The sequence below is a fragment of the Colias philodice genome, chromosome 30, assembly GCF_061535455.1.
Source record: "Colias philodice isolate Cphi_HAF_F1 chromosome 30, ilColPhil1 Martin Lab GWU primary, whole genome shotgun sequence".
NCBI lineage: Eukaryota > Metazoa > Arthropoda > Insecta > Lepidoptera > Pieridae > Colias > Colias philodice.
In genome coordinates, this window is record NC_143115.1 from 100,281 (window position 1) to 123,580 (window position 23,300).

General features: G+C 31.7%; 2 protein-coding genes across 2 annotated transcripts in view; one reads left to right on the forward strand and one right to left on the reverse strand.

Moving 5' to 3' along the window:
- The first annotated feature begins 308 nt into the window (after positions 1–308).
- On the forward strand, positions 309–15,214 carry LOC149475311 (putative fatty acyl-CoA reductase CG5065). The gene is made up of 14 exons (XM_089713417.1): positions 309–449; positions 5,145–5,224; positions 7,953–8,069; positions 9,005–9,162; positions 9,536–9,626; positions 9,949–10,094; positions 11,171–11,280; positions 11,992–12,075; positions 12,528–12,636; positions 12,989–13,065; positions 13,341–13,503; positions 13,840–14,097; positions 14,516–14,771; positions 14,810–15,214. Exons 2-13 carry the CDS (start codon positions 5,150–5,152, stop codon positions 14,658–14,660), a joined length of 1,533 nt encoding a protein of 510 aa, XP_089569543.1. The 5' UTR covers positions 309–449; positions 5,145–5,149; the 3' UTR covers positions 14,661–14,771; positions 14,810–15,214.
- Positions 15,215–15,846: 632 nt separating this feature from the next.
- LOC149475312 (fatty acyl-CoA reductase 1) overlaps positions 15,847–23,300 on the reverse strand; it is a 33,603-nt gene continuing 26,149 nt past the window's right edge. The window contains exons 6-14 of the mRNA XM_089713413.1: positions 22,965–23,110; positions 22,520–22,629; positions 22,127–22,198; positions 20,683–20,803; positions 20,068–20,190; positions 19,353–19,472; positions 17,146–17,297; positions 16,665–16,770; positions 15,847–16,401 (exon numbers count right to left, since the gene is read on the reverse strand). Coding sequence (XP_089569539.1) covers positions 16,275–16,401; positions 16,665–16,770; positions 17,146–17,297; positions 19,353–19,472; positions 20,068–20,190; positions 20,683–20,803; positions 22,127–22,198; positions 22,520–22,629; positions 22,965–23,110 — 1,077 coding nt within the window. The 3' untranslated portion in view covers positions 15,847–16,274. The remainder of the gene's footprint in view (positions 16,402–16,664; positions 16,771–17,145; positions 17,298–19,352; positions 19,473–20,067; positions 20,191–20,682; positions 20,804–22,126; positions 22,199–22,519; positions 22,630–22,964; positions 23,111–23,300) is intronic.

A 23,300-nucleotide genomic window follows, 5' to 3' on the forward strand; every position in this document is an offset into this window, starting at 1 on the left:
ATAGTTAATAATAATTAGATGTATCTTCTATTTACGTAGCTTTACATACATAAATAAAATTAAATTAAAGAAGCCAAATGCTTTTGTTTTAATATTAGGTAATATGCGAACTAAGGTATACAATACATTATTGTAGTACTGACTGATCTTTTTATTGATAATATTAATTTCTAACGATTATTTTTATTTCCATTTGCAACAATGAGCAATAATAAAATATTACGTATAAAGACCAACAATTTCCTATTTGCTTAAAGAACCCTAATTCACTGTGTAGGTAACCGACCTACCTTTATATACAAATGTATTGAACACAACGGATGTTTCAGTGTTCATATTAATGATATGAAAATTATCATTTAGTTCAGTCAACCCAAACGCCGTTGTGTCAGCGGTTGTGTGCAGTCGTGCTTTTGGTTTCAGCGCCATCTAGCGACGGGTGGAAGTTGGTTTGTAGTTTTCGTTTTTGGCACTTTTTTTAGATTATCGAGGTTTTAAAGTTTTAAAGTAAAAAGCTTTGTTTTAATAGACCTAAAATACACCTTATGCCTAGTATTGTTCATAAGTTACAGATAATTAATATTTTTACATAATAGCATTCCTCTATTAGATATAAAGTAAGGAAATAAATGGGTTCAATAAATTACATAAGATAAATAAATTAATAAATTAATTAAATAAGGGTCACGAAGTTACAGTTGGTTTAATTAAAAGAAACATATAAACAAACATTGTCAAAATTTACATAAATAAGTTTGTGAGGATGTGTGTGTGTGTGTTTGTTACTCTTACACGCAAATACTACTGAACCGATTACAATGAAATTTAGCACACATATAGAGGGTAACTGGGATTAACACATAGGATAGTTTTAATCCCGTATTATTTAATATGTATATTATTGCTGTAGGTATACAGGACGATTCAATGGTATTGAAAATTAAAAGTTTTAATTTAGTATGATAATATAGGTAGGTATTCAAGATAATATTAATATTATAATATGGATATCTGTTGGCGAATCAAACAAATGAAATAAAATAAATTCATTTTTCCGCCTTATTTCAAATTAATACCAAAAAAATAACCTAATTTTCAATCGAAAAATCTCACGTCAAAATATCAGCTTTTTCCAAAAAAGTCGGAAGGCCTTTTGTTCGTTGAAATCTCTACTTTCTGATGGTGTAATAAAATATACATTACCATTGTAAATATTCTCAAGAAATGCAAATATTGTGATAATGAGCTTTAACAAAATCAGGCACATTTCTCGAACTCTATATTATAATAGAAGAGTGACAGCAGTGAGAAATGCAAACGTTTATATACTATAGATAAGTTACAACATAAAAAAAATGTTTTTTAGTCCATAGGCATAAAGCTTGGAATTAACATTTATGTACTTGTTATATTAGTTATCAGGTTTGGCATCAAAAGTTACTATGATATATTAATGATAATTATAATATATCTTGATTGTAGCAAAAAATTTTGGATTTAACAGGAGTGTACAATTTTTTTTCATTTACTTCCCGTGGACGTAGAGATATCACGCCTGGATCAAAAAAATCTGCGCTTTCTGTACTTATCAAACATGTATCTAACAAAATTTTGCCAAAAATGGAGTTAACAGGTGTCTCCCAGATGCCACAGATATTTTCTCATAAATCGGTTTTTCGGTAATAAACAGCCAGTAAAATTGCACTTTTCATTGAAAAATTATAAATTCTTTATGTATCTAGAAAAATAATTCGCGTAATAATTTCTGCGGTTCAATGGTTTTTAATATAGAGCAAGTTTTAATAAAATATTTTCTTTCCTTTCCGCGTTCTTCTCTATCAGTGTAGAGAGCACGCGGTTTCGTTCACATGCATTTTCGATAATATGTAGTATATAATATTATTATAACAAGCTTAAGCCATGTGTTTATAGAATTTTAGCTAAATTGCAGCATAGCTTTTGTGTGGTAGAGCAACAACATCACTAAACAAAGTTTGAATAGCATCGTTATTCGTTTGCATAGATAGATAGAAACTGATATATCTTTATCCATACAACATAATAACAATGTGCGAAAATCCATACAAATTAAAGCAACTGCTTTTACAAACATTTATTTTTCAACTATACTTGGTATAAAGCCCTTTAATCAGCTTTCCGCCCACGGCATTGCCCGCTTCGCCTAAAACCTAATGAATTATAATATACTTTCTCGAGAATCACTCTATCTATTAAAATAACCGCATCAAAATTGCGTAGTTTTAAAGACTAATGCATACATAGAGACGGACAGACAGCGACAATGACTTGTTTTATACTACATAATAAGTAGTGATTGTTTGATTTTTCAGTTCTATAGTAAATTACGAACAAAGTCACGATTCGCAAATTTAGTATTTGTAATTACAATCAATATTATTCGCAAGAGTTGCTCCACTGTTGCCTGTTTAATTACTTGACAAATATTCTTGAAACCGGATTGTTACAAATGTTACAATACCGACGTTTCGTACTTTAACCATCAAATTATTGCTAGAATATAGCGAAATGTTTTATGTTTGTTTTATGATAAGTAATGTTACTAATATGTAACAGACATGTTTATAATATGTAATAGAGAAATAGGCTATTTCTTTTTCTTTGGGAAAAGACTCTAGATTTTTATAGCAACATCATTCGACTTTCTATACAAATAATTAACTAATTTTTAAATTTTAAATTAACATTTTTAAATTAACATTAACATTAACATTCAATGAAGGCGCTAGTAATTCAATCAAATAGAAAATTCAACCAGATGACTGCGACATAATATAACATCAAGCTACAAAGAGGATCATTTAAAAGAAAAAATTTGGGAAAAGTAATATAATGTTATTAATTTATTTAAATTAAATGTATTATTATTTTAGTAACATGTTTTGAATATTCATATTTAGGTCATATTGTGTGATCTAATTAATTCTTCAATGGAGAATGTTCACTAATTTTGATTATTAGCACTCCATATTCTCTGTCAAAAATAAATAATACTAGTGAAAAAATTACTTCGATACGTCAATTAGTTTCCGATTTAGAAGTAAAAGAAGTTGTAAACGCCCGGTGATGGTGTGACGTCACACTACAACACGCTCAATCTGGCTCACTCAGTCCGCTAGCGATCGCGCGCCCGTGACGTCGAAATTATAATTAAATACTTTTAAAAATGTCCAATCCAAATACCAGAAAATCATGTGTTGTTCCTAAATGTAAAAATACAACTACCAATTCGCCGGATAAGTTGTTTTTTATAGTTGCAAAGGACGTAAGCTACATACATATTATAATATTTTGAGAACATTGCAGCTGTTTTGCGTTATCCTTTGTTTTCTATACAAGTTTTAATATACAGTTTATATTTACTTGTATATATTGTTTTGTTTTTATTTACTTGTATACTACATATATATATTGTTTTGTTTATATTTACTTGTATACTAGACTGTGCTTCTGCTCTGCTCGTATGGGCTAAGTATAGGTAGATGGCTAGTAAGATTTTTTCTTGTTTTAAGTTGAGAATGATATGGAGAACTATACTAAAATATAAGTTGGTCGGGGGAAGAATTAAACAAAAACAGGGTATATATTTATATATATACAGGGTACATATACATATATAGGGTATATATTTATATATATTACTTATTATTATCGCAGATTAAACCAAAACTAAAAGTAATTACACAAAATGCTCTGACAAATATCTTGCAAATGTTTTAATATAATTGTTTATGAAAAAAAAATCATAATAAGTATTACCATGTCAAGTAGAAAACGTAAAAGTGTGAAAATTAGAGCTAACTTGGTGATTTTTTTTTATCGAGTAAATTTTAATATTTTATGTTTTTGATTAAACAGAATCGTTGAACATATCATCTAGTTTGATATATATTTTATTTTTTAGATTTGGTCTTGAATATTACACGTATCATCCAATAGAAGATTGGTAATTTTGCTTTATACACACCGCGCGGGGACGCGGCCGCGCGGTGCGTTGTGACGTGACGTCACAAGCGGTCACGTGACTATTAGCGGGACTCGATATTTTTCGAAACTTTGAATGCGTATAAAATCAAAACTACTTGGTATTTTTGACTACGACAAAAACTAGTGTATTTGTATACATACAGGCTTTACTGAGACACAATTTCAAGGGATTTGGCATACCTAGTAACATTCTTCATTGTCATTAAAGTAATACAATACTTGTGTTAAATAATGCTAAATAATAAAGTGCCACAGTATTATATATATCTGTGGTGTCACCCAAAATTGCCCAAAACAAACAAATATGTTAATAATTATTATTCGAATGATTAACGAATTTAACATACTTTTGCGATGTCATCATTACTTACTTACATAAAAAATGAGCGCGTGTGCCGAGCACACGTGTCAGAAGTGAAACTTCTTTGGCAAGATTCAATGATACCAAAATCGTCGCTTTAGTCTATGACGTGACGGTATTGGTAAAACTATGTTATATTACGTGTATGCAAAAAAGTTAATTTTTTCCCAGTTCTGTATACGATGCTATTTCATTAAAAACCTAACCTAATCATTTCAAAACCTAACTTATTTTGAATGTAACCCATTTTGCCGTATTCTATGCTCCTGACTATCTCCAGACACAAAAATCATACCAATAGATCCAACATCAATGAAGGACAAGCTTAGGTATTTACGCATATTTATAAATTGAAATATAAAATATGTTTTAATCTGAGAAAGTAACTCCATTCATATACATATATGTACAGAAAATAATAAAAACAGCGTAAAATTAACAATTTGGAACGAGTTTCATAGAATGAATTCAACTGAAACGGTATTTGCTAAGAATTGCTTTATTACACTAAAAACAATTTTATTAACATGGCCATTTGCAAAACATAGAGATATTATGTATTACTATTTTTTTACTTAACATGCAAAGCTCGAGGAAGGCTATACCTATAGGCTAGGTACATAATATTATCATCTCGCTAAGACCAACAGAAGCGGAGCAATGCGGGTAAAACCGCGGAGCACAGCTAGTTATTTATAATGTTTATTTTATGTATTAAGATTTGCTTCATTAAATAAAGAAATAACTTGTATTTCAGATAAAATGGCGCCATCAGTGAGAGAGTTCTACACGGGAAAGTCGATTTTAATCACAGGAGCAACTGGTTTTGTTGGAAAGGTTATTTCTATTTTCATTTATTTGTATTTATTAATTAAACCAAAACTTTTATTTATTTATTTACACTTTATTGTGCTGGCATACAAATAAATCCTTAAATTTTATAATTATAACTATAGTCCAGCACAAAAGGCGGCTTAATCAATCACAGAATTTATTCTTAGCAAGCATAAAATATTACTCCACACAGTAGGTTCATCCCATTCTTGTAAAATTATTTATTACCGCAGTTTCTATAGAGAAGAACCGGCAAGAATCTGTAGTAACAACTGCAAAGTTTCCAATCATGTCAATTTTAAATCATTTCTCATTTAACATCTATACTTAAATACTAAAAATATTATAAAGAGGAAGGGTTTGTTGTTGTATGAATGTATGTAGATATGTATGTATGGTTTTCACTCATAAACTACTGGACCGATTTTGATGAAATTTGGCACAGATAATCTTTAGACCCTGAGAAAGAACATGGGTTACCTTTTATTGCGAAATAATATGTACCACGGGCGAAGACGGGGCGGACCGCTAGTATTATATATAATTAAACTAAACATCAAATCTTCATGTTTATATTATTATTTTAATGTTAGTAATTAAAAACTGTAAGTATAATAGTTAGGATCAGAATAATTACTGTAAAGTGTTTGTTTTAAAAAACCAAGCAAAATGTCGCTGCGTGATAATAATATATCAAACAGTTATAATATATATACACATTTGGTATAATTTACAGTGTCGTTTCTTAAAATATTAAATTGTGCGAATATTAGCGTGCATGTGGGTTGAATGACTCAAAGCTTATGCGATGTCACGACCTTTCACACACATATCAACAATATAAACACATATAGACTGGGGTAGAAGCCTTTGAAAATAATGAAAAGATAAAAAAAATCGCAGTCGGATGAAACCCATTAGAAAAGGAGGGGAATATGATAAAAATGTAAGGAAAAATAAATTACGGTCAATCCGAGTTCGGGAAGCGGGAGGGGGGAGCTTTAAAGAGAAAAAAATGGTTTCTCTCGATTTCCGACAAAACTACAAGTCCTATAGAAAAAAGTTCAATGGCAAAGTTGTAGGTAATTAAAAGTTCTACAACTTTTGTATTCACAATTTTTTCACATAACCTAAAAATTTAGGTGAAAAATTCAAAAAGCCAAGTTTTTGGTCTTTTATTTCTATCTACTTCAAAATTTATTTTTTTTCTACGAAATTTGGTGGAAACTTACTTTATTATGTCCCAAATACACTGTAATTTATTTGATTGAAAATATTTATTTTTTCGCCTTATTTTGAATTAATACCAAAAAAACAACCTAATTTTCAATCGAAAAGTCACCTGTCAAAATATCAGCTTTTTTCAAAAACTTGGGGTGCCTTTTATTCATTGAAATCTCTACTTTCATATGGTGTAAAAAAAATAAACACCACCATAGTAAATGTTCTCAGGAAATGCATACAAACAGTCTGAAAATTAGCTTTTACTAAATCAGGCACACTTCTTGAACTCTATATCTTCTCTTGTATCGGCTTTTCGGTAATATTTCAAAAGAAAAATAATTATCTGTTCTAAGTTTAATATTTTACAGCATATTCAAAAGCAAAATGATGTCGATAAAAACATTTCAGGTAGTTCGAGAAGTGTGCCTGATTTAGTAAAAGCTAATTTTCACACTGTTTGTATGCATTTCCTGAGAACATTTACTATAGTGGTGTTTATTTTTTTTACACCATATGAAAGTAGAGATTTCAATGAATAAAAGGCACCCCAAGTTTTTGAAAAAAGCTGATTTTTTGACGGGTGACTTTTCGATTGAAAATTAGGTTGTTTTTTTGGTATTAATTCAAAATAAGGCGAAAAAATAAATATTTTCAATCAAATAAATTACAGTGTATTTGGGACATAATAAAGTAAGTTTCCACCAAATTTCGTAGAAAAAAAATTTCATTTTGAAGTAGATAGAAGTAAAAGACCAAAAACTTGGTTTTTTGAATTTTTCACTTAAATTTTTAGGTTATGTGAAAAAATTGTGAATACAAAAGTTGTAGAACTTTTAATTACCTACAACTTTGCCATTGAACTTTTTTCTATAGGACTTGTAGTTTTGTCGGAAATCGAGAGAAACCATTTTTTTCTCTTTAAAGCTCCCCCCTCCCGCTTCCCGAACTCGGATTGACCGTAATTTATTTTTCCTTACATTTTTATCATATTCCCCTCCTTTTCTAATGGGTTTCATCCGACTGCGATTTTTTTTTGTTTCAAAAATTATCTACTCTAGTCTAATAGGTAATGTACACAATAAAAGCCTGTTTATCTGTTTAGGTAATAAATAACTGACACAGAAAAAATATAGCCCTTTTTACTTCGTTAGGATTATGATGTTATAGTAAAAATAAAGTTTAAAATTTGAAAGTTTAACATAGCTTAGTATATTATTTAATTATTTTCGACCAATTTTCAGAAATTTCTTAAAGATATATTTTATACTAGCTGTGCCCCGCGGTTTTAACCCGCATTGGTCCGCTCCTGTTGGTTTTAGCGTGATGATACATAGCCTAAAGCTTTCCTCGATAAATGGGCTATCTAACGCTGAAAGAATTTTTCGAATTGGACCAGTAGTTCCTGAGATTAGCGCGTTCAAACAAACGAACTCTTCAGTTAATAATATTAAGTAATACGTATGACTGAATGTAAGACTAAATTTTAATTAAACTAAATATATTTCAGGTGTTAGTTGAAAAACTACTCCGCGACTGTCCCGGGATAAAAACTATTTATTTATTGTTGAGACAGAAGAAGGGGATACGCGGGGAGGAGAGGCTAAAGGAATTGTGTAATAATAGAGTATGTTTGTTTATTTATTTACATGTAATAACAATAGGTACATAATATAATAACAATAAAAACGAAATATATTGAAAAAAAGAGCGTGTGTGCTGAGCACAGGTGTCAGAAGTGAAACTTCTTTGGCAAGATTCAAAGATACCAAAATCGTCATCTTACTCCACGTGACGGTGTTGCCATGACGCGACCTTGAGAAGTTTCACTTCAAAAATCTTATGTTATTCGAAGGAATCTTGAAAAAAGATTTGAAAAGTAATGTAGAGTAAAAGTAAGCTAATTGATTATAAATTACAATGCATCAGTGCATCACATTATGTAGAAAGAAAAGAGAGAGAAAGAAAATACGTTTATTTCCAATACAAAATAAAAGTTAAAATTCTGTCCAAATCGTACTTGACCAACTTCTTTAAATTATTACAATGTCATTTATAAGCTTATAGTAAAATAGGTTATTAGGATTTGTGTTTAGGCCCTTCGCTCATGGAGCTACTCAAAAATGACTGAACTAATCAGTAATTACGATTATAAACCAGTTACAAATTGTATCTCGCATACAACGCTACTCAAGTTATAAGGTTTCAGTCACTTCTGTTATTTCTTCGTTCATTTTTATCATAAAAAACAAAGAAACTCGGGAAACCAGTAGCTTGGAGACCGGCACGACGCGTCGCGCGTGATTGGTTGCTAACGCGTTACTCACCAGTTAGTAACTAGTCGCGTCGTGTGCGAATCTCCATAGAACATGTATGGGGTGTGACGCTCAGGCAATTCGTTAGTAATTTGAGTTTGTGACTAGTTCTTTTTGAGTAGCTCCATGAGCGAAGGGCCTTGTTGGGACAATATACTATTAATTATATGCTGTGACATACTTAATCAACAATTTTTCATTAAATAATTCAACTAAATCCATAACTTTTTCATAACTTATCTTCTAGGTATTCGAATTAATCCACAAAAAGGATCCATCAGCGTTCAACAAACTAAAGTTCATATCTGGAGACATTTTAGAAGAAGACCTCGGTCTCTCCAACGATGACAAACAGGAGTTGCAGAGAAACTGTCAGATTATAATACATAGTGCGGCTTGCGTGAGGTAACTAATGTTGTAACTATATTATAAAAAAATTCTACAAAAAAGCTCGTTTTCCTTCGGAGGGTACCAGTTCTAAAAGGGGACAAATTACAACAGTAGGTATACTTAACATTGAATAAACAAATAAATATAAACAAATTAAATGCGATTAGTGAATATTTGAACATTTAAAGAATTTAATATATTATAAAATGTTGTGCATATCTATTGTGTCAATAAAAATATGCGAATGATAAAATGCGAAAGAAAATCCCATGCAGCTAATTGGAATTTAAATTATTTGATTTCCGATACAAACTTTAGAACACTTTGAAATTATAGAGTTTAGAAGACTCGGGAATATTTTGTACTATATTCAATAATTTTATTTCAGGTTCGATCAAAAACTAAAAGATGCAGTGCACATGAACACAACCGGGACGCATCGCTTGTTAAAACTCGCTGAAACTATGGAAAATCTTGAGGTAAGACATTTTAATTCGCTCCACATTATTTAGATATAAAGAAAGCTGATTAATGTTAACAAAAAATAATTTTATGCAGCAGTTCATAAAAGATGAAACATTTTTTTATCTGTTACGCACAAGCGTAAGCTTAGTATGGGATCAGATCGTACCGTGTGTGAAAATTGACCTGAAAACAAATCTTTCCTTAAATTCCTTAGATTTATCTAAAATTAATTAAAATTGCAATTGCTCTTTTTGAATTCCACAGACATATTTATATACCTTCCATTATCCTTAAAAAATAATCTATCTATCTTTATTTATAACAATCTTTCTGAAGGCGTTCGTCCACCTGTCGACGGCGTACTGCCGCTGCGACTTGCCCGAGTTGGACGAGGCGCTGTACCCCGCCGTGCACAGCCCGCGCAGGATCATGGACATCGTGGACTGGATGGACGACAGCACGCTGCAATACATTGAGCCTAAGTAATTCAATAAAAGTAATAAAAAAAAGTATTCACGTGTGATTTATAATTTGTTTTAAATTCAAACTGCGAAGAAGTATAATTATTATTCCCTTCCGCCTTTTGTGTTTCCTCACAACAAAAAATTTGGATCTTTTTAAAACAAGAATGAATCTTGAATAGGCTCTATGCTAAGCATCTACGCTTACCATCAGACGTGATTACGCTTAAATCTAAAAATAAAAAATATATAAATACATAAGACGTTACTTAATATTCGTTAATAATTATTATACAAAACCATAGACTAATTATTAGTCCATGTACAAAACTATCCTGTGAATCAAAAGAGACATCATAGCATAGTCCTCTCCATTATCGTGCCAGCGAATTTCAATATATACCTAGGCTCTTTGAACCTTTTTACATTGGAAAATAATATCATTATATTATAAATATTATAATATTATTATAATCTTATTTAAAAAGGACTTATAATTCTGAAATATTATTCGTATCACAAGGTATAATACTATATAATACCTACTATAAAATAGATAACGAAAATCTTCCAATTCTAGTGACAAATTGTAGGTTTTAACAATGAAAATTGTATGTTATTTACATCTATAATCATTTCATGAAAATATAAAAAACCACTAGCCATTATTAAATAAATAGGCAATGTTCATGAACTGAATTACATGTAAACCAGTTTTCATTTGAGGTTATATTTTACAGTCCGTTGCTAGCAGTTGCGATCGGAATGTTGATTGCTGTTGATTTAATAATTCATTGTTTTCACCTTATTTAAAAAAATATTGTGTAAAATAAACACAAAAAAAAATCATTATATAGCCATAGATATGCATACTGCACAGTAGCCAGAAAGTAAATACTAGGCGTAGAAATTGGGGTAAAAAATATATAATATAAAATAATGGTTGGCTCAGAAATAAATGACATTTTACAAATTAAAAAAGTAAAATCACACAACTGGGCGTTAAAAATGTATTTTAGATTATCTATTTACCTATAATAAAATGCTTTCTTTGCTGAATATTCATTAAAAATCCATCGATAAAAATATTTTTTCAGGATAATAGAATCAGAACCAAACACGTATTCCTATACAAAAGCAATAACTGAAGACTTGGTCGCTGAATACAGTACAAAGTTCCCCATCGCCATCGGCCGGCCATCTATCGGTGAGTGGATGAAACTTGTTGCAACTATTCGACGCTAGATGGCGCTGTTAAATTTAGTCAAACTTTGTTACAACTATTCGACGTTAGATGGCGCTGAATCAAACTGTTACAACTATTCGACGCTAGATAGCGCTGTTAAATTTAGCCAAACTTTGTTGCAACTATTCGACGTTAGATGGCGCTGATTTCAATATAATCAAACTGTTACAACTATTCGACGCTAGATGGCGCTGTTAAATTTAGTCAAACTTTGTTATATTCATTCGTCGCTAGATGGCGCTGTTTTAAATTGGATTGTTACAACTATTCGACGCTAGATGACCCTGTTTTAAATTTAGTCAATGTGTTGGAAAATAGTTTTGGATTAGTGATTATTGATTAAATACGATTGTATATTCATTTATTTTCATTTATTTCATTATAATTTACATAGTGTTTACATACAAAAAAAGTTATAAAATTAATGCAATAATTATGATATTAGTTTTTTTTTACTGTAAAACACAAGTAGAGCCAAATACACCAAATGATTTTAGTATTTTTAAATTAAATCGTATCTTTTATTTACTGAAAAATTAATTAAACTTAAGAAAAAAAATTTCGCTACAAATAGTCTTTTTTTATTTGTGATAGATACAGCAGTTATTTTTATAATTAACGAAAATAAAATACTTTTTATTACTTTAAATAACTACCTATTTAATATTATAGTGACATCAGCATGGAAGGAACCTATGCCGGGGTGGGTGGACAACCTCAACGGACCAACTGGCTTGCTTATTGGAAGTGGGAAAGGTTAGTACATTTTAAAATATAATATTATTTTAGTAGAAATTAAATATTTATTAACATAAAATTATAGAGTAAGTATGTACTGACTGAAATGTTTTTTTGTAGGTGGTAATTTCCCTATCTACTAATATTATAATCACTAATAGTGTATTTGTCTATATGTATTTCTTTCATGTATATAGATATAATAGACCTATTTTATAATACAATTTTTGTGTCTAGATATTATAGAGACTAATTAAGCTAGGTATTTCTGTATGTTGTAAAAAAGTGAAATTTCCTTTCTTTTCCGATAGAAAGAAAGACAAAAAATAAACAATTAGGATTGATTTATTGGTAGGTTAATATGAAGTAGGTATAATAAAAAAAACACTTCGCTAGTTTCACATAATTTATTTTTATTCTTGTTTAAACACAAAAACTATTAAAATATATAATATTGTTATATCTTCCAGGTGTGATCCGCTCGATGCACTGTGAACCGTCATACACGGCAGATGCGATTCCCGTAGATGTAGTCGCTAACGGCTGTATACTTATTGCTTATGCTACTGCATTGGATAAGTAAGTTGGATTTAACCATTTAACTTAAATACTTAGATATTTACACGTACTTAGATCTAACTTAACTACTTGGATACTAGATACTTAGGTAGATCTAACTCAATAAATAATGTTATACACATAAGAATTTATTATCATTTATCTACACGAAAAGGCGTTACTTACATTTGATTTATATATTTTAGATAAATAATTATTTAAATAAATTAGATTAGATAAACCATCTTCATCAGATTTTTTCTATCAAACGATTCTTTATCTCTACTGAAGATAACGAAAAAAAAATAATAAAAAAACATTACCTACGGTACTTATGGGTTGTACCTACAGGAAAATTTAATATTTTTTTTAGATCGAAGGAGACGCAAATCTTCAATATCACGCTGTCTGGAGTTCAGAAAATAACTTGGAAAGAAGTTATTGATACTGGTAAATAGATATCATGTATTTTTTTCATAAAATATCAGTCAGTATTCAAATTTCAAATTTCAAATATTATTATGTTTCATTTTGAGGAAAGGCTATCAATTAAAGGCTATCATGTTAAGAATTGAATGAACTGCACGTAATCTCACTTATAAACTTATAAATCCATTAAATATAAATTAAATCTCTCTTCTATTCCTATTCCCAAATGAATCAAATCTTATAAAACTTAAGTTCTAGTGATTATTCCCAAAATATAACTCTATGTCGATGTCCAGGCGAGAAGTGGGTGAACACGTACCCGTTCCTGATCGCGCTGTGGTACCCGGGCGGGAACATCAAGTCGTACTGGCTGACGCACCAGCTCGCGGTGCTGCTGTTCCACGTGCTGCCCGCGTACTTGTGTGATGCGCTGCTCTTCCTGCTGGGCAAGAAGACATTGTGAGTGTCTCTGCTTCGTATATACTGCATTTGCAGTAAAAAAAGCAAACATAATCTAGCCGAAACTTATTAGTTTCATCACATGATCAATTTTGTCTATTCTTTAAAAAAATCTCACTATAAAACTAAATATCAAGTTATGATTACATAATTTTTCATATTGTACATATTACATTCATAATTATTTGGGTTGCCTGGAAGAAATCGCTCACAAGCGATAAAACCGATCATTGTTCATCTCTAGCATATATAGCTATCTCAACCACATAATAAACTATGTTTCTATTATGTATAACACAGAAATACAGAAATATTCATTCATTGATTTAATTCCAGCATGGTGAACGTCCAAAAACGCATCAGCCACGGTCTAGACGTTCTCCAGTACTACACGACAAAGGAGTGGCATTTCAAAAACAATCGCTTCCTCTCGCTCATGCAGCGTGTGAGTGAAGAGGAAAGGGAGATATTCTACATCGATGTTAGCAAATTGGATAGGGATGAATATTTGAGGGACTATGTACTTGGGGCGCGCCATTTTGTGTGCAAGGAGGATCCGGCTAGCTTGCCGAGAGCTAGGAAATTGCATAAAATGTGAGTGTAATTTTGTCTATTTATTCCTAGAATTGATTTAAACAACTAGATGGTTTGTCTGTGTGTTTGTCGAGTGTTGGAAGTATGGAAATACAAAATATAAGTGTTTTTTTATAACTAGAGTCAAAAGAGTAAAAGTGCTCGTGAAAGTAAAAACCTTTCAATTATTTTCTAGGAAAACATTTCTACTCTTATTGTTAGGGTTGCCTGGTAGAAATCGCAACCTAGCGATAAGGCCGTCTTTGCTGTTTTATGTAAAATAAATAAAATAAAATAATCTTTATTTGCATAGATGTCGATTTACAGGACTTACTTTTACCTATAAATTGTTTTTTTTTTCATTATTTAACGCAATGAAGAATTTTCATTCATTAAATAAACATGTTTTTTGTATTAATTAATTATTTTTTTGTTATAGCCGTTACGTAGTTGACGTTGTATTTAAAATGTTGATAACTGGACTCTTCATTTGGATCCTGTACTGCTATAAGGACACCTTTGCTTCATTGGTGACTATGGCAGATTCTACGTTAAGAAGTATTTTGAATATTAATAATGAATAAATTTAAAATTAATAGATTTAATATAGGAAAGTGATTAAAAATTGTGTAAAATAAATAAAAATAGGTGATTCGGAATATTTTTATAAATAAGAGATCTTTTGTTAAATTAAAATAATTTACAAAAGAAAAAAATATATCATTAAAATATGACTTATTTGATACACATAAAACTATATGGTCCAATGCTCGTAATTCTAATAAAAATATTGTAAATTTTAATTTTGTTTATAATTTATTGTAGTTCAGTCGCTCTTAAGTTGTAAAGTGTAAACGATGTAAAAAGAAAATCTAAACTTGACTTATTATTAATGACAAAAGTTTTTTCCAAAATAGATAAATACTTTACTCCTGCTTCAATAATGCTATGACCAAAGATACTCACTTTTCATGAAATGTACATAATATGTATTTTCAAAATGAATATTTTCACGTAATTTTCAAAACACGATTTATTATAGTAAGATGATAGAATAGTTACTTAGAATATAAACTTTGTAAATTGCTATAGTATGTACTTGTGTTGTGGTTTGCATAATAAAACTGTGAAGGCATAATATTGTGTTTCTTTTTACCAACTTCAAATATAACGAATGCATGATATATTATTAATAAGAACAGTAAAACGCATAAAGATTAAATGGCTATTTTTATATAGGTTTATAGGTTTTGGAACGAAGTTGTGAAAGAGGGGTAGGCGGAATTAAGACCAAGAGTTGTAACGACACATTGTCTATAGTTGTAAGACGTGCGCATGTTTCTCTGTCTGTCTCTCTCTCTCATAGCCAGAAAAAGGAACTTTGTTCCATCCGGGTGTCCCTTAAGTTTTTATAAATTTTTTCTTTCATAAGATCCTGGCAATAATAAATACAACAGAATAATAAGTTTACAAATCGGTTGTTCACGCGTGATGCCATGATAAAGGGATTGAATTGAATTGAAATGAAATACGTTTATTATGGATACATAAAATGAAACAAGACACTTAAATTTAACTTAAATCTAACTTAAATATAATATGTATGCCACAATAGGGCTGCTACTCAGTGCAATACACTGATTTTCAGTGGTTGCCTTAGGATGCCTTGCTGACAGTAGATGTATTTTTTGCTCAGACTGCAGTATATTATTATTCAGTTTTATGTAGAGGTAGGTATATTATAGGTAAGGGTCGAATAAAAACAATAAATATTTTCGAATATTGTTTATTTTTTACAAAATTTTACAAAATCGACTAAAATATAGCTATATTATACAACTTAGTATACATTTCATATACCATAAAGACAAAGGCCTTCTCTTGTCTTTTTATAGTTTTAACAAATACCCTGTTGTTTAATTGTCATATTAGAAAAACCAGATTTAAACATTTTTTTTTATATAAAAATATTAATTTTCAAAAACTTAAAATTGTTCAAAAATTACAAGTACATTGATACGTTATACGAACAATGGTTTAATTTTCAGTTATTGACAGTAGTTTAATCTTAAAAAAAACTATATTAACGGTAACATAGAGCATTGGCTACAATCAGGATAAATTCAGGCAAAGCCAGTACACACATCTAGTTACTTATAAGTACATTACTTATTTCTATACATTTATATAAAAACAGTCTATTCTATCATTGTGTGTGTGACGTCACTCGACCCACTCGAGAAGAGAGAGGTCGTCCAGCCGCTGAGCCAGTAGAAAATGAGCCCCCAGAATAAACAGCGGACTACTAGATCGACGAACCACATGCTGAAAGGTAGAGTCGTTTTGTGTGAATAAACAAAAAAATATATTTATTTATTATGTTATAGAAACAAGTTTCTACAAGGTTAAAATATAAACATAATTATATACATACGTATACATTACTGTCCCAACATGCTTATATTTCTCAAAGTAAAGTTTAAGACTCTCTCTTTATAAAAAGACTAAACTTAACTTATTACTTTTATAAAAAGTTGTTTATTTTTTTTTAATTTATAGCAATAATAAACAAATTATCCCATACTTACATTTTCATGTGTCTTCGGGCGGCAGGTAATGTATCATCATACTCTTTGAGTATGAAAACTCGCGCTGCGCGGATGCAGTCTTCAAAATATTTTGATATGTCTAAACCTGTGAACATAAATAGAGGTATTAAAAATAGAAAAAATAACTAAGCACATTTTGTAGCAGTAACATAAAATGGACGTATTTGGAAAGAAATAAATAAATAGATAATATATTTTACATCGCCATCTAGTTGAAAACTTTGGAAATCCTACTCCAACTTTTCAACTAGATATTTCACCAGCTACGAAGAATTCCGTAGGTACAATGACCTTTTATAATCTCTCTCGCTGCTGCCTAAATATAATGCATCTCGTTCTTACGGAAGAAATGATAACCTGAGATGTTTAGATCTTTTTTGTAGCTATAGGGAAGATATGAATCGGTAGTTGAAATGTCGAGGGCGCTTGCAGCAAGCCGGTGGGTATAGCGCGCACTCACCCACGGCGTCCACCTTGTAGTCGCGGCGCTCGCGCACGTTGAGCCGCTCGCGCACGCGCTGCGCGATGTCGCTCTTGAAGTCCCATTGGTTGTTTGTGTAGTACTCGAACACGTCGAAGCCCTTGCTGATACGCTTGTGGACGCGGGTTAACCTGGTTTTATAGAAGTTAAACAAATGATTGTCTTTTCTTCGAAATAAATATACAGAATACCGAAGACTTGTTATCTAATCCTTAAATTTATTAACCGACTTCATTTCTAAAGATTCAACCAGCTATAATTTATGCAATTGAAATATTTTTTTAACACTCTTCCTTACAACTTTCAACATGATCAAAATAATTACATAGATACACACAAGAAATTTATGTTAGTGAACTTAGCAGATCATTTTTAGCAGATCAAAAAAAAATGTGAGTTCTTATCGCGTGCAGTTGAGTTCTACACATAGAAATCTAAATAACAAGACACATAGAAGTGCTATAATGTCATAATTCGTATGAAAACCACTGTCGCCAAAATCAACACATTCAAACCGAAAGCTAAACAGTACACACAAGTAAACTATGCCTTTTATTGGACAGCTTGATTTTAGTGAAAACTAACTTAACTATTAAATTAAGCTTTTGAATATGTATCCTAACGCACGAATTTACGGTTTATTTTAGAATAACATCCCTAAGTATATAAGACTTTTTGCTCCAATACGAACAAACGTGATAAAAAGAATGGTCGACTGTGTCATTCATTGTTATTTCGATTACTATGGTGACACTCGTAATACTTGTAAATATTCTATAATTTTAAGGAAAAACGGCATTATTTCTAAAAAAAAATATTTTCCGATGAAATATTATTCCTTTATAAGTATAATTACAACTTGTGGAAGAATTTCCGCAATGGGAATTGCTGAAACACACCATGTATACACTCATACGTCTCCAGAGCAACTGAACAGTGACGAATGCACTGGTGATGTGAAAATCACCTGAGTGGCGACAAGGTCACGCACGCTTACGACTTCTAGTGTCTTGTTATTTAGATTTCTATGGTTCTACAGTTCCTGATACTTTTTAGAAATAGTTCTGGCGTTTTTACCTTAAAAAACGACATTTGAAAAAATAATCTGCCAACTTAAATTTTTAGCAGATCAAAAAAAAATGTGAGTTCTTATCGCGTGCAGTTGAGTTCTACAGTTCCTGATACTTTTTAGAAATACTCGCGTAAAATGAAACACTAGAAAATTTATTTATGTCATATTTCATCACGCCGTAGCACCATGCCGTAGCATCACGCCGTAGCATCACGCCGTAGTATCATGCCGTAGCATCATGCCGTAGCATCATGCCATAGCATCATGCCGTAGCATCGCGCCGTAGCATTACGCCGTAGCATCACGCCGTAGCATCACGCCGTAGCATCATGCCGTAGCATCACGCCGTAGCATCATGCCGTAGCATCATGCCGTAGCATCACGCCGTAGCATCATGCCGTAGCACCATGCCGTAGCATCACACCGTAGCATCACGCCGTAGCATCACGCCGTAACACATGCCGTAGCATTACGCCGTAGCACCACGCCGTAGCATCACAGCGTAGCATCACGCCGTAGCATCACGCCGTAGCATCACGCCGTAGCATCATGCCGTAGCAGCACGCCGTAGCATCATGCCGTAGCATCGCGCCGTAGCATCATGCCGTAGCATCACACCGTAGCATCACACCGTAGCATCACGCCGTAGCATCACGCCGTAACACATGCCATAGCATTACGCCGTAGCATCACGCCGTAGCATCACAGCGTAGCATCACGCCGTAGCATCACGTCGTAGCATCACGTCGTAGGATCACGTCGTAGCATTACGTCTTAGCATCACGTTAAGCCGGGTCCAGGTCGGGTTTTTTCAAATGTCGTTTGTTAAGGTAAAAACGCCAGAACTATTTCTAAAAAGTATCAGGAACTGTAGAACTCAACTGCACGCGATAAGAACTCACATTTTTTTTTGATCTGCTAAAAATGATCTGCTAAGTTCACTAACATAAGAAATTTCCCATACATCATAGTTAATAAACACATTCACAACATCCTGTAATTATACACACACACTATATAAGATCAATATTTCACACACACAAGCATAAGTACAACCTCTAATTACACGCACACACACAAACACAAGCAAGTTCCCACGATATAATATACTCACACAGGCTTATATCCAAGGCAGAAGAGCAGAATGTCAACCAAAATGGCGGGCACCCAGTGGAAGAAGAATGCACAGATGTTGTGGTATAATCGGGAATGCTTCATGGAACCTCCTGGGTACCTGAAAATATACAATAGTGAATAAAAAATAACTAGACACGTGTCAAGGGACACCCGGATGGAACGAAATTACTAAAATGACTTGCTTTCTATGAAAGAGAGAAAGGGAAACACGCGCATGCCGTACGGCTTACAACTATAGCAAAGTGTCGTGACAACTTTTCGTCTTAATTTTTTCCGTCTAGCCCCCTTTTGCAACGCACGATAAGGAACTTCGTTCCAATTATTTACTAGTCACTTGCTCAGGTTTTGCCTGTGATGATAAAAAATTGCCTATCGTGAAAACATTTTAGAAGAAATTACTGTTTGTAATTACAGTGAGTGCATTTAAAAAATAATCAAGCGGATTCAAAATGAAGATAAGCTACTTATTAGTTATTACGTATTACTTGATTTGAATTAAACTTCAGTTCATAATTTAATTTTGACCTGTTTAATTATTACAAGTTACCCTATATTATGTACATATATGCCAAATTTCATAAATATAGTATAGTAACAAGCAAACAAACATACAAACTTTCGCATTAATTACGTTACTTTTTTACTTTTTAAATCGTCACATGGATACTAACTTAGTATTACTAAGCACTTACCAAACAACTCCGTTTAAAGGCACTCTATTCATGATAATCTCTCTGCCAGCGTCTATCATTTCGATCCACGTCACTTTGATCTCAGCTGATGACGTGAAGTTAATCACATTTGATTCTTTGTCACTGAAAATTAATAATCATTGATTTCAATTTTAATTTAAACTGAAATCAAAATCGAAGATTTCAAAGGTGGTAAACAACAAAGTATTGACATGGCATAAAAAATTGGGATAAGAAAATTTCTGAACTACAAACTGTTTTACTTTTACTTTTGATTTTACAAATAAATAAATATTTCAGCATAATTTTCACACACGGCACGATCTGATCCCATACTAAGCTTTCGCTTGTGTTATGGAAACCAGATGGCTGATAAACATACATATATAATTTTAAATAAATACTTATATAGATAATTAACACCCAGACTCAGAGCAAACAATTATGTTCATCACACAAATATTTGCCCCAGGTGGGAATCGAACCCATACGACCTCTGGCTTGGAAGGCACGGCCACTACCAACCAAGCCATCCGGTCAGTCAAAACTTTATTTTTACTTTTACTTTTACTTTTACTCTACTCTACTCTACTCTACTCTACTTTACCAACTCACCCATTTGTTATATAATTCCAAGCCATTATCATAATGCCATTGATAAAAACGTCTACAGGAAGGTAATCTGCGTAACTGTTGCCTTTACAGTACATTGTTCGAATCACACCCTTGCCAGCACCTGCGAATATATTTTATTATTTTAGAAGCATTTAGAAATTACAGATTTAACGGATTTTAAGCGCGATTTATTATTATCTTATACTAGCTGTGCCGCGCGGTTTCACCCGCATTGCTCCGCTCATGCGGGTGATGAAATATGTATAATATAGCCTATAACCTTCCTCGATAAATGGGCTATCTAACACCGAAATAATTCTTCAAATCGGACCAGCAGTTCCTGAGATTAATGCATTCAAACAAACAAACAAACTCTTAAGATTTATAATATTAGTATAGATTATTAACCCGACATTTCGCACACTGTATACTTATTTTTTAAGTGAAGAGGGCCCATAAAACAATTATAAATATAGAAAAAAAAACACGCTAGATAAAATGATATAATATTGTCTCTGATCCTTGATGTGAAAAAAGATTTATCTATCCGTTTAAAGTGATGATTGAGTCAAAAAGAAATTATTTATATGAACGTGTTAATAAACACATAATATAGAAAAAAATATATTATCTCTAACAAGTTGCATACGGGAAAATGAACGTTTTTGTGTATACTGTATCAGAATTTTAATAGATATACATAGGTAAATTATTAATTACCTATATGAATAAATAGCGTTTTGATGACGCTAAGACATCGCATATATTATTTTCTTATTAGCTATCAAAGTAAAGAAATACATATTACATAAGAACAATGAGAATCATTAGTTTACAAATTTTGCGCAGTCGGATAATGTTATTACTTATTACTGCAAATTGTTTATCTTTCAACAATGTCACAGAAATACTGTTTTTGCAACAAAACGTGTAGGAAGTTACGTCTATAAAACAATAGCTGTGTCACAAATATGTACTTATAACCTTCGAACATGGCGTAAGAGCGCGTGCGCAGACTGCGTTTGGTTTTAATGGGCAAAAATTAAGGTTAATTTTTACATTTTTGATGTTTAGTTTTATAGCATTAAAATGGTGTTTTATTGAATAGAAAAAAATTCGATCAGCTCGCCTCGAGATCGAATTTTTTCTATTATTAAAAAAATTCTAATTTTACTTTTTTATCATAAATTAAAAAATAATATGATGTCGATTTTATTTATTATATATATTGCAGTAGATTATAATACATATAAGTAATTAGTTCTAAATACTATTTTACTTAGCGTGATGATATAATAATAATAGCCTATAATATAGCCTTCCCCGATAAATGGGCTATCTAACTGTGAAATAGTTTATCATCTAGACTCGTAGTTCCTGATTTAGCGCGTTCAAACAAACAAACTCTTCAGCTCTATAATATTAGTATAGATAGTTTTCTTACCAATAAGAAGTCCTGTAGGTCCGTTGATGTTGTCAGTCCAACCTGGGACAGGCTCTTGCCAAATTGGAATAACTATAATAAAAATATACAAGTTTATACATATATAACAATCAAAAATACGATACAACAATGCAAGAGCTTTTGTACTGTTATATTTTTGCATTTAAAAAAATAATTTGTACTGACTAGTCAGCAGAGTAATTTAAATTTTTATCAAATCTTCGTTAATTTTAATCAAAATATTGTAGATTTAAAATATTTGCAATGCAATCGAATTGTGATTTCATTTTTCGTATTTTAACAATTGAACTGAAAATAATTACTGACTAGAGTTATTCATTTTAATCAAAACTTCGTTAATTTTAATCACAAATAAAGATTTAGAATATTTACCAATAGACGGTCTCAAGATAACTAGTGGTATATCTTTCATAGCTTCCACGGCGAGCGCTTCTCCTAGCGCCTTCGTGAAGGCGTAAGAATTTGGTAACTTGCTTAGTAATCTGAAAAATGGAATAAAATAGTAAGAAACGAAACGAATGTTATGAAAATGTCCAGCAATAAATATATATATATTTTTTATATAAATTATTCAGAACGCACAAAAAATTGTAAAAAATTCACATTATGGAATACTAATATTGAGTGCATTTTATTTGCTGCGTGTGACGAAATGCCTCTGAATTATCTCAGAATCTGTATTCAGTATCTCAATTCGGAATCTTAATTCAGTCTTAAATCAGAATCTCTTAATTTAGTATCTTATATATCAGAGTCTTAATTCAGACTCTTAATTCAGGATCTGTATTCACAATAACTCTGGCTATAAACAACTCACTTGGGCGTTATAACAGCGATGGTCTCGTCGTCCATCCACTCGACGGCCTGTATGATCTTGTGCGGGTCGGCGGGCGGCGGGTACGGGCGCTCCTCGAGGAGCTTCTCGTGCAGGTGGCAGTATGCGGTCGATATGTGGAAGTGCAGCTGCGAATAATAAGTAGTTACAAATAACATCTAAATCTCGTGTCACAATGTTTGTCCTCAATGGACTCCTAAACCACTTAACCGATTATAATAAAATTCGCATTATAATAAAGTTCGATCCAACTTGAGAGATAGGATAGTTTAAACATATAGGTACCACGGGCGAAGCCGGGGCGGACCGCTAGTATAC

Coding starts and splice junctions, on each gene's coding strand:
- LOC149475311 (XM_089713417.1), top strand. CDS start 5,150: ATGGCGCCATCAGTGAGAGAGTTCTACACGGGAAAGTCGATTTTAATC. Junction 9,163..9,535: donor CATAGTGCGGCTTGCGTGAG/GTAACTAATGTT, acceptor ATTTTATTTCAG/GTTCGATCAAAAACTAAAAG. Junction 12,076..12,527: donor GCTTATTGGAAGTGGGAAAG/GTTAGTACATTT, acceptor TATATCTTCCAG/GTGTGATCCGCTCGATGCAC.